This window comes from Somniosus microcephalus, chromosome 9 (assembly GCF_052327205.1).
Source record: "Somniosus microcephalus isolate GS21.2 chromosome 9, FLI_Smic_1.0, whole genome shotgun sequence".
Taxonomy (NCBI): Eukaryota; Metazoa; Chordata; class Chondrichthyes; order Squaliformes; family Somniosidae; genus Somniosus; species Somniosus microcephalus.
The window spans coordinates 199,137,230-199,149,510 of NC_140995.1; the positions used below are offsets into that span (position 1 = coordinate 199,137,230).

At 43.8% G+C, this 12,281-nt stretch overlaps 1 protein-coding gene across 2 annotated transcripts in view; it reads left to right on the forward strand.

Moving 5' to 3' along the window:
* Positions 1-12,281, forward strand: part of prdm1a (PR domain containing 1a, with ZNF domain) — a 37,885-nt gene that overhangs the window by 12,851 nt on the left and 12,753 nt on the right. The window contains exons 3-4 of one of the 2 annotated variants that reach the window (XM_085997731.1): positions 3,704-3,956; positions 6,652-6,723. In XM_085997731.1, the coding sequence (XP_085853857.1) occupies positions 3,704-3,956; positions 6,652-6,723 (325 nt within the window). The remainder of the gene's footprint in view (positions 1-3,703; positions 3,957-6,651; positions 6,724-12,281) is intronic. The other variant, XM_085997733.1, reaches the window with a different exon arrangement.

A 12,281-nucleotide genomic window follows, 5' to 3' on the forward strand; every position in this document is an offset into this window, starting at 1 on the left:
GGCAACAAGAGCAGGTCAGAGGCTAGGTATTCTGCAGTAAGTGTCTCACCTCCTGACTCCCCAAAGTCTTTCCACCATCTACAAGGCACAAGTCAGGAGTGTGATGGAATACTCTCCACTTGCCTGGATGAGTGCAGCTCCAACAACACTCAAGAAGCTTGACACCATCCAGGACAAAGCAGCCCGCTTGATTGGCACCCCATCCACCACTTTAAACATTCACTCCCTCCACCACCGGCGTACTGTGGCTGCAGTGTGTACCATCTATAAGATGCACTGCAGCAACTCGCCAAGGCTTCCTCAGCAGCACCTCCCAAACCCGCGACTTCTTCCACCTAGAAGGACAAGGGAAGCAGGCGCATGGGAACACCACCACCTCCTGCTTCCCCTCCAAGTCACACACCATCCTGACTTAGAAGTATATCGCTGATCCTTCATTGTCGCTGGGTCAAAATCCTGGCACTCCCTACCTAACAGCACTGTGGGAGTACCCTCACCACACAGACTGCAGCGGTTCAAGAAGGTGGCTCACCACCACCTTCTCAAGGGCAATTAGGGATGGGCAATAAATGCTGGCCTTACCAGCGACGCCCACATCCCACAAACAAATTTAAAAAACTGGTACACCATGAACATTGTTTGCTATTGGTGTGATGTATTGTGACCATCACAGCAGTAATGATTGGTACAACAAACAGAATCCTTTCTCCGTCCTTTTTCAGCTCCATAAGTGTTTTGGAACTTGCTGTGGTTGAAGCCAGTTTATAAGTTTTTCTTGTTGGGATTGTGAGTCACCACTGCTACAGCTCATGTCACTCATTGTTGTGAGAACCACTACTGACTAAAGGAAAAGGCAGATTCCATCCCAAAACCTCCTCCCCACCAGCCCCCCCCCAGTCTGTTATAAAGGCCTTCACATATTCTACAGGATAGCTGAATCTGAAACTTGGCCTGCAGTAAGTACTGTTTAATGGTGGAGCGCCTTTTTACAGGAAACTCTCGTTTAAACGGCACCTAAATATCCAGAAATCTCTATTAACCGGCAAAATTCTCACTCTGAAAACAACACCTCAATAACCAGCAATGTTGCCGAGTCCGAGTCTCCCGTGATGGCCGAGTTAGTCAGTGGGGGTAGTTCTCCAAACTGCCACTACTCAGCTTCTTGGCGCTGTCGGAAGTCGGAATACCTCAATAACAGGAGTCTGACTCTCCCGCCCTGCCAGTAGTCTCTTCCGATCCGCCATTTTACAGGGGTACTGTGTGTCTCCCACGCTGCTGGGAGACACACAGTACCCCTGTAAAATTACCCTCAACTGGCAGTACTGTACTTAATCAAGCATCTTCCACCATCCATTTAACACAACATTCTGTAGGTGAGTACCCAATTACTGTATACTGCACATTTCTTGATTTTTTTATTTTTCTTTGTTAAAAATAGCCTCGGTAGATAACCCTCTCCGTCATCCGGAATTTTTGATCAACTGGCACCATCCCGGTCCCGTCGGTGCCGGATACCAAAGAGTTTCCTGTAATATGTTCAGACACAAGATGGAATGGAATACTAGGTTCTACAGCGAGCGGTCTAGAATATACATGTCGAGATGTAATGGTGAACCTATCTAAAACCTAAAATAAGACTACAGATGGAGTACTCTGAGCAGTTTTGGGCTTCACACTATTGTAAGGATATTTAAGTAATAGATGGTGGGGTGGGGGGGTGGAATACAGCATAGAATCACTAGGATGCTGCCTGCTATGAGTAAATACAAATATGAAGACTTGACAAAGTTGGACTATTTTCGTTAGAGCAGAGGAGATAATGGGCGATTTGATAGAGGTGTTCAAAATTATGAAGGGATGGGACAGGATAGATAGAAACAGACTGTTTCCAGTGCTTGATGGGTCGAGGACAAGGGGACACAGATATGAAATTAAATGCAAGAGATTTAGGACAAGAGAGCAGGAGATGCTTTTTTTAACAACAAGGGTTGTGAGGTTGTGGAATGCATTACCAGAGTTAGTAACTGGGCCAAACAGCCCTGTTTCCCTGTTGTAATTTCTATGTAACTCCATATAAGAAAGTGGGGGCGGTTTAGCACAGTTTGCCAGGTTTTACAAATGAGCTTTCATCTGCAATATGATACCATCTTGTCCCTTTTAAAGGCAGCTTTGGGAGCAAGGCAGAGAACTCCAGGTCAGGCCAAACTCTGCAGGCTCACATTGTACAACAGTAGCTGATGAAAATGGTTGTCACAGAGCTCAGTTGTTCTTTTTGAAGAAATAAACTGCAGTCATTTATGAAGTATTGTAGTACTCTCTAAATGAAACCAATTAAATCTAATTGAACTTCATTCAAGCTGTTTATAGCCCATGTTCAGATATAAATTTTTATATTTAGTCATTTGGGTCTTGGGGTTTGGCCTTAATTCTAAAATTGTGATGTGCATAACTGCAGGTTGGCCAGGATTGCAAAATACATTACTAATTACCAGAAATAGGTTCAGTCAAAAGATGTAAATGTTACTTTATTTTTTTTTCTCTTCTTCCTGTGTCATCACTCTATGGAAATAAGATTTGAAACAGGGCTGCGCTGATGACATCGGAGCCTATGTCTCAGTTATATTTCTGAAAAGTGTACAGTAAATGATACTGTGGAAAAATCAGTCGGAAGTTAATCAAGATTTCAAACACACTCAAAGTGCCTCGTAATGGAAGCAGCAGAGTCATTCATTCCTGGAAGTTTGAAAAAGCTCTTCACACTAAACAAAAACCTGAAAACCTACTCGTTCGCGCAGCACTCCGCACTCCTGCTGCTGTTCCAATTTCTCATAACAAACACGCCACAAGATGTCAAACTTTGAAGGACCCACATGTGGTTCTGCTGCCCCCCGCTACCCCTCCCCTCCCTCCCCATCGATTTTACAGGAAGTATATGTTTATATTTAAACAAGATAAATATGAAAAAAGAAACAACCAGTATTTCAAAAGACGGCAAGCAAAATCTGCAGCAGCAAAGCGCAGGGTAATTGTAGTTGGGGGAAAAGAGCCTGCCGCTGAGGTCAGGGCTTTGATTTGCTTCCAAGCAGCTGCCGATCCTGCGGTGGCAGGTGATGCCTGTGCGGGTCCCCTCCCCAGATCATCTGCAGGAACTCAGCTTTGGAAGCAAATGTCTCGCAGCGAAACCAAAAGAGTTGTGCATAGCCGTAGCACTCGGGGGAGGGGGCGGCAGGAAAAAAATGGAGGCTACAGAATCAGTTTGAGTAGCCTTTGACGTCAGGGCTTCAGGTGACTCAACACAGTGTGTGTACATATAAGCACTGTCAGAGCGGGAGCAGTGATGATAGCGTCCACCTGTCCCTCCAGGTTATTTGCACATGAGAGGTCTGCGCTGGATCAGGCAGCAGCACAGGGCTTGTTGCCAGGTTGACGGCAGAATACACCATTTTAGAAAAATTAAAATAAATTAATTTATAAAAAGATATAAAACAAAACATTGTGCAAACAAATGGAAAAGGTAACAGTATCCCTGTCTACTCTGGAGGCTAGATTGAAATCCATTTGCAATTTTTCTTTATATAGAGCTTGATAGATTATTGATCATTTGTTCCACTTTAACCGGTTAAATGGGTCCAGGGATGGGACAGTTTTGAAGTTGTATATTTAATATTAATTTCTCTCTTTTTTTTCTCAATATCCATTTTAGGTGTATTCAAATGGTGATTTACATCATTTTATTGATGGGTTCGATGAGAGCAAAAGTAACTGGATGCGATACGTGAACCCAACCCGTTCAAAGCAGGAGCAGTGCCTGGCAGCTTGTCAGAATGGGATGGACATCTACTTCTACACCGTGAAGCCCATCCCGGCGAACGAGGAGTTACTGGTCTGGTACAGCAGCGAGTTTGCAGAACGCCTTCACTACCCAGCCTCAGGTGATCTTATGATGATTAAGCTAAGTAAGTGCGTCAAACTGAATGCTGCTTTGATCATCATTTCACCCCCGAGCATGCCCACTTATCAAAACATCATGGATGTATTTGTATGAAACTGCGGAATATTTTGACTGTAGAATTTTATTATAACATCAGCAGCACAAGCCATTGCCAGCACGATTAACGGCAGACTCCGTGGAAGCCAGGTAGTGTGCGTGTGGTAGCACGCGGTCGTCTACTTTATTGCTTCATCCCATCAAGCAGCAGAAAGCGTCGCACAAAGTGACCAGAATTGGAGGAGCGCTGAGATCTCGGAGGATTGTAGGGCTGGAGGAGGTTACAGGGATAGAGAGGGGTGAGATCATGGAGGGAATTGAACACGAGAATGTGAATTTTAAAATCGAGGTGTTGCCGGATCGGGAGGCCAATGTGGGTCAGTGAGCTCAGGGGGTGATGGGTGAATGGGCCTTAGTGCGAGTTAGGACACAGGCAGCAGAGATTTGGATGAGCTGAAGTTTATGGAAGGTGCAAGGTGGGAGGCCTACCAGGAGAGTATTGGAATGGAATGGAGGTAACAAAGGCTTGGATGAGCTCAGAGTAGGGGTCTAATGGTTTTATTACAGTCATGCTACGCTTGGGAGCTTATATAAGGAGGGTAGATTTTTTTTTAAATGTCGGCAGCAAGCTCTTTATTAATTACTTTTTTAAAAGGATATTATGGGGTACATTATCCGGGTCCATGCTGAATGCGAGCAAGCTTGTCCATCGCCAGCACTTATCGAAAAATGTCGGTGGTGTTGTGTTGTAATTATGCAGGAATGGCAGCCTAGATTAAGGTTGTGAGTTCAGAACCCACCAGGGCAAGTTGTGAAATTGTTTTTTTTTTAATCTGGTAAATTTGTGGACGAGCACCAGGGGGGAAAAAAAGGACCACAGAAGCTGCAGATTGTTACTAATGTCCCTCAGGGAAGGGAAACTACATATGATTCCAGCTCCACACTGCATGGCTGACCCTTAATGTCCTCGGGGCCGCTGGGGATGGGTAATAAATGCTGTCTTGCTGATGTCACCAACTTCCATAGAACAAGTTGTTTAAAATGCACCGGCAGTTGGGCTGCCAGCACATATTTGGAAAGTGTAGGATTATGTTCTGTTGTAAAGTGTTAATAGCTGTGCATGCGTGTGGACTCTCTCTCTAGAGAGAGGGAGCTTTAAAAGTGCTGGCATGGCTTGTGGCTGGTGGAATATGCTGTTGCGGTTGGATTTTTTTTTGTTTTTAAAAACTCCCAGGTTTCTCATTTCTCCCTTAAAGTGGTGTCTGTGGCTGGAGTTATGGCCCCACAAACTCTGGCGACCTTCCGACACCTTGCCCTGGTAGCCATTCTTTGTGCGTGAACCTCAACACTGCAAGTGCCGGTTGGCTATCCCGCTGCAGAGGGCATCGCGTCTAAGCCGGCAGCTATCCTAACCAAGGAACCAAAGTTTCCGGCCGTTCAATAGCGATCAGAAATTTTCCCCTCCCCTCTCCCCTCACCCGCCCACCCCAGCTCCCAATTCTGAAAATCCCCCCCCCCCCCCCCCCCCCTGCTGCTCTCACCGAGTGTCGTCTCACTACGCACTGACCAGCAGTCAAAGCCGGGCAAATGCCAGCTGCAAACAAATGCATTTACCCACTGAATCAACAGGGGCACCTCAGCAGATGTTGACCCTCCACCAGCTTTGCCAGCATAAAGCATCCAATCGGATGAAAGAACCCCCATAAGGATAGAGGATTAATGGCGCAATCCTTTTAAATGTAGTAGAAGCAATAGGTGCCCGGGTCAGCTACACACAATACATACAAAGGGCACTTTTTATCTGTTTGCCCAAACTTCATCCAGTCAAATAAGTCACTGTCTATTATGGAGGTTATTTTTAATAATTTAATTCCACTCACTCTTATTTTTTTATTCTGAGGTAAGAAATGATGATTCAACAAATGTGCGAATACAACATAAATGTGATGTAGGAGGGTGTAAGAAGGTTTTTCTGTTATTGCATGAATATGCTCCATCCAGATGGAGGCAGTTTCAAAGTGAAAGTAATCCCTAGGAAGAGGAGTGAAAAAAATAATTAAATACATGGTTTGAACTAAAAAATTCAAGAATGACATTCCTAGAGACCACAATTTTGCACCTTTCATTTTTTTTGCTTTTGTTCTTTAAGGTTTTTTTAAAAAAATTTGCTTGGGTGGGCGGGTGACCTGTTTCCTGGGACCTGTCTGATTCTGCTCTACGACAGACAGGCCTGTGGGAGGTGAGCGAGAGCTTCATGGGGTGGCTTTCGATGGCCCCCACCCCCCAATTCATACTACGCACATCGAAGCAGCTAACCACTAATTGCGATGACACGGCTGGCCAGTAAGTCACTGTGCCACAGAGTGTTGGGGTGTTTGCTAATTGCTTTGGGGGTACTTCACACAGTTTGTTTTATCTCACAGGGGCCTAGCAGAAGAAGCTTGTCTGCTGCTCAGTGTGCTGGATCTGGTTTCCATAGCAACATCTCAACCAGAGGGATCCATGCTGGGTTGGGGTGGGGAATCGGGCTAAATTTATCAATTACTAACGTACGAAGAGGAACTAAGCTTTATCTTTTGTAAGGACTGGAATACATAGGTTGCAGTAAATATTTATTTTTCCGAAGATTTACTTGAAATCTTTTTTTTATTCCAAACCTCCAGAGTGCGTCAGCCTGCCTAGAGGTGAGGAACTGCAGGGAAAATGGCAGCACAGATCAGGAGGCCAGCCTGATGGTAAGGAAAAGTTATATGTGGTTTAGAGGAAGGCAAAAATTACAGGGCAGTTAAAAAAAATATATTAAAAGTACTTCAGGATAAGCATATTGTAGAACCTTCTCTTACAGTATTCCATTAATGCGTACACAATTTTTGGAGGGGATTGAGGGTAATTTTAATGAATACCTAATTTTATTAGTTTGCATGGAGACCTATTCTGTTAAAATGTTTAATCATTTTTTATCTGTTCAATACTTCCATTTTCACTATTGTAATCTGTATCAGCATATACACCATGCCCAGGGCACCTAAAGGAGGTGTAAATTACCCTAATGATGCCAATATATGAAATGGGATTGTTTCCTCGTTTTTTTAATCCGGCAGCACCCTTCGTATCTCTCTAGATCTCTAAGCAATTATAATTTGTGGACATTTAGTTACAGCACTTAACGGCAGTGTAGTGTGTTTGTACTTTTAAGAACATTGCCGGATTCCATTTCTTTGGTTCAATGCGTATTTTAGTTGAAGCTGGCTGGGGGTTACAGATTGATCAGTGAGAGTTGTAAAGCCACCTTTTGGGCGGGAAAAAAAAGTCACAATCATTTTGAACAAACTAAGTTAAGATGGCGATTTTTAAAAGCGTGCAACGTTTTTAAAGTAACATTCAAACTCTAGTATCTAGCCAGGTATTATCACGAAGGTACAGTCTTCATGGTAATCTCCCAATGGCAGAACAGACACATGCCAATGAATTGGAAATATCTTCAGCTACTCAGAATTTATCTTTCAGACCCGTTGCAGGGAGAGTTTCTGTATTTGCATTAACCCCTATCTATGTAGCCATTGCGAAGCAGCTCATTTAATGTGATTCTGGTTTCACTGACTGACTAATCCTTTGAACGACGCAATGCACTGGCAGTGTGCAGCTGACTCGCAGTTTGTCCACCGGGAGTGCGGAATTTATCAGTAGAATTCTTTGGAAAAAACAATTGTTGGGAGATTTTTCAACCAAAAGCCTGCTTAATGATGCGCCGTTTCAAGTTGTGCTTCAGCGATTAGTTTCCGATTTGGCAGATAATGTTTCAGAGGCGTCGGCAATGTTTGATTTCAACCCCCTCCACTTTCTGGCTTTGTATTTACATGACCAGACAATGTAAGGGATTGGTCAAGATTCGTCAGACCAAATCTAGATGGCAAAATAAGATGACTTTGGTTTTTATGTAAATGGAACATTGGAAACTTTTATTTGTTGCCTCTTTTGGGGGTAAAAGTACCAAATGTACAGTAATTGCACTCTGATCGTAGCTTTAAGAGTAGCCTGGTGGGGAGGGGGCATCTAACTGGGGTGTAAATACCCTTGAGAAAGCCAGTGTTTAACTGCAGATAACAGGATTGCATCAGTCCTATTTGCTATTTACTTGTACTTTTATTACTGTTCCATTCAGTGCTTGTTTGTCAAACAAGCTGGAATAATCTGCGAGGCTGGCGTCTAATCTCCTGAGGCTGTTCTAGTTCTGAATATTTGCCTTTTTATTCTGCTCTTCAGAAGTGAGTGTGGGGCCCACCCTGGCATTCCTTAATTTAGTATCAAAAGTGATTCAGCAGAATTAAGAGACATGGTGCGATGTGTGCAGCAGTCATACATCCGTGTCAAGAGGCATTCCCCGCCCACAGACGCTGTGCCTTTTACTAGAATTGTAGTTTTAACCCTTTGCGTACTGCATTTCTCTTGCACTGCAGCCTTTTATTTCCCCTAAAGCACACCAAAAGGCGAATGACCTAATATCCTGGAGAGAGAGAGACTATAAAGTGTGGTGGGGTGGAGGAGTTGGGGGGCGGGCGGCGGGGGGAGGAGAGAAATGAGCTAGTTTTGGTATCGAAGAACAGCAATCATCTAGAACAGATGCTGTGTTTGAAATGAGGAGCACTCTAAAAGGCGACACTGACCACAGGGGGAGGTCTGTTAAGAATATTCCCAACCTCTTCTGTCTGACCTTTTGTATTTAGATGCAGTAGGTTGCTCTGAAAACTGATGGCCCAGGGACTCCAGCATTTATTCTTATTCTCCAATTTGGTCTGGTTTTCTTCCTCTTTAAAGAATGGAAACTGCTGTTTGAAACAGCTGAAGAGATTTAACTTTCACGTCCTTTATTGTGGCTTTTTTTTGATGCCAGATTTCTCAAAGAAGCTGCGCCTTTCAGGACAGTTGCAGAAAGTCTCCATCTTGCTGGCGTGGTATTTTAGGTGAAGGAGCTGACAAAAAAAGCACGCCACGATCCTCTCGATCTCATTGAAGCATACAAAATTATTACAGGGCTTGATAGGGTGGATGCTGGGAGAATGTTTCCCTAGGCTGGGGAGCCTAGAACCTGGGGCCACAGCTTCAGAATAAAGGGTAGGCCATTCAGGACTGAGATGAGAAGAAATTTCTTCACACAGAGGGTGGTGAATCTTTGGAACTCTCTACCCCAGAGAGCTGTGGAGGCTCAGTCATTGGGTATATTCAAAACAGAAGTCGATAGATTTCTGACTAGTAAGGGCATCAAGAGATATGGCGATAGGGCCGGTGAATGGAGTTGAGGCAGTAGATCAGCCATAACCTCCTTGAATGGCGGAGCAGGCTCGAAGGGCTGAATGGCCGACCCCTGCTCCTATTTCTTATGTTCTTACTCCATCTTGCCACAGAGAGCTCATTTTTTCACTGCCCTCTTTCCCCCCCCCGCCCTTCCTTCAACTGCGTCACTATGGGGTTCACTGACAGTTTATTTTCCGGTGCAGTGACTGAGAAAAGTTCACTGACTACTTGAACTTCCTGCCTGCCAAGCCCTATTTGAGAGATAGGTATCTCCCTGATAACCTTCTATTTATTTTTGTCTAGTGGCCCAAGGAAGCCAGATCATGCTATCTGTGCTTACTATCAGCACCTTGCCTATAGTGTCCACTCACTCCTGTTTGTTTAGCACTGCCAGTGCAGAGAGGCATTGATTGCTACAGCGCAGCAGTCGTCCATCAGTATGCCTGAAATTTAAGCACACTCATCCCTGGCTTCCAAAAGCACTTTGTCTGACAGCTCCAGGATGTCAAGTTAAATGGCAGCTGGGACATGCGTCCTTACTTAAACAGGTGATTGTGACAGGTTTGGTATTGATGGAAGTGGACTGCAAGGACTGTAAACACTATACAGAAAGAAAACACCGAGGAAATGAGCTGCTTGTTTTCCATCCCGATGTAGGAATTTATCCAACAAAAAAAAATTGAGTGCGTAAGGCTAATCTAGTCAAACTGGTTAGTGAAGGCACATTAACAGTGTGGTCGCGGGGGCAATAGACCTGTCCAGCAATATTAAGACCTCTTGCATGGAGTGCACATCTTGGCTGCTGCAGTTGCCTACTTAACAGTGACTTCAAAACATTAATCCATTGATTGTAGAGCACTTTGAGATGTCTTGAGGGTGTAGCGAGGTGGTAAATGAATCTTTCTATCTTCCTTTTTCTGAATGGCTGAGTTACTCATTGCATGAATTCGCGGAGTTATCGGGAGAGCTACCCTGCCCCCCCAGGAATGCTGGCTTTATCAGACACTGGAACAGCCCTGCTCGCTTTTTGATCTATGAAAAAGAGGCAGACTTGCTGGTCCTAATGGCCTGTGGTAGCATTCCCCCTCCTCTTGAGCCAGTAGGCCGTAGTTTCCAAAAACCCCACTCAAGGATTTAAGCACATAATCCAGGTTGATCTCTCCAGTGAGGTACCGAGGGAGTGCTGCATTGTTAGAGGTGCCATCTTTTAGATGAGGCCCATCTGTCTCTTCGGGTGGGTCAGCTGGACATTAAAAATCCCACGACCATATTTAAGGAAAGGCAGGGAATTCTCTCCAAACCAACACCACCAAAACCAGATTAAGTCATCATTCACTCCCGTTGTATTTGTATGATCTTGTGCATAAAATGGCTGTTGCTACTGTCAACATTACTGAATGCACTTCAAACAAGTTCATTGCTTAGAGTCACAGAAGAAGGCCATTCAGCTCCTCACGCCTGTGCCAGCCATATTAGTTTTACTCCAATCCTATTTCACCATATCATTTTATATTCATCCTTTTTCATATACTTACCCAAGTCTTTTTTAAATGATCAAAGTCTCTGCCTCAATAGTTACTTATGGTATGTTCTAATAACCCTCTGTGTAAAAAAAAATCTTTTAATTCCCCCCTCATTCTTCTGGTGATAATCGTCACTCTGTATCACCTTCTGGTGATAATCGTCACTCTGTATCACCTTCCGGTGATAATCGTCACTCTGTATCACCTTATTACCAATTTGCTAACTAGTGGAAATAATCATTCACTATTTACCCTGTCAAAACCTTTCATAATTTTAAAAGTCTTGTAGAGCTCCCTTAGCCTTCACTGTTCCAGTGAAAAGACCCAGTTTATCAAACCTTTCTTAATATTTATAATCTCTCAGTCCTGGTATCATTTTAGTGAATCTTTTCTGTGTCTGTTCCATGGTTCTGATCACTTTCCTGAAAAAAAGGTACACAGAATTGCATGCAGTACTCCCAATTGTGGCCTCACCAATGTTTTATACAAATTCAATATTATGTCCTTGCTTTTATATTCCGTGCCACTTTGTATAAAGCCTAGAATGCCACAGGTTTTTCTACCCACACTCCCATCTAGAAAGAACTTTGTATCTGCCTCCCTGGACCTCCTTGTTCCTCCGCTGTGTTAATGAACTTACCATTTAGAGTAGTAGAAATGCTCTGGGTGTTTTTAAGGTATTCTATAAATGCAAGTCCTTTTCTTTTTTCTTGTAAACTCAATTATAGTGTCAGTTCATCAGTGTAGGTCTATACACTGGCTTTACATTTTGCTAGGCAGTTTGCCATATTAGTTAATGTAACAAAAAGAAAAGAAAGACTTGCATTTATATAGCGCCGTTCACAACCACTGGATGTCTCAAAGCGCTTTACAGCCAACAAAGTACGATTTGAAGTGGAGTCACTATTGTAATGTGGGAAACGCGGCAGCCAATTTGCGCACAGCAAGGTCCCACAAACAGCAATGTGATCATGACCAGTTAATCTGTTTTTGTTGTGTTGGTTGAGGGATAAATATTGGCCAGGACACCGGGATAACTCCCCTGCTCTTCTTCAAAATAGTGCCATGGGATCTTTTACGTCCACCTGAGAGAGCAGACGGGGCCTCGGTTTAACGTCTCATCCGAAAGACGGCACCTCCAACAGTGCAGCACTCCCTCAGCACTACACTGGAGTGTCAGCCTAGCTTTATGTGCTCAAGTCCCTGGAGTGGGACTTGAACAAAAAATCTAGTTATTTAAGGGAGGAGGAGTGGGAGAGAATAAAATGTTACATTCTGAGAATGACCTCTGTTATAAATCTTACCTGCTCCCCACTTCAAAATTACTTATTGGAATCTATTGTGTCCAAATTATATTGCAATAATGTTGCAGTAAAGGGGTTGCAATCATCAGTTCTTCACAATGCAAGTCATTGTATATCAACAGGGTAAAGTATTCTGGCTATTGATCTGGTACCAGGCCACACAAAAAACCCCAA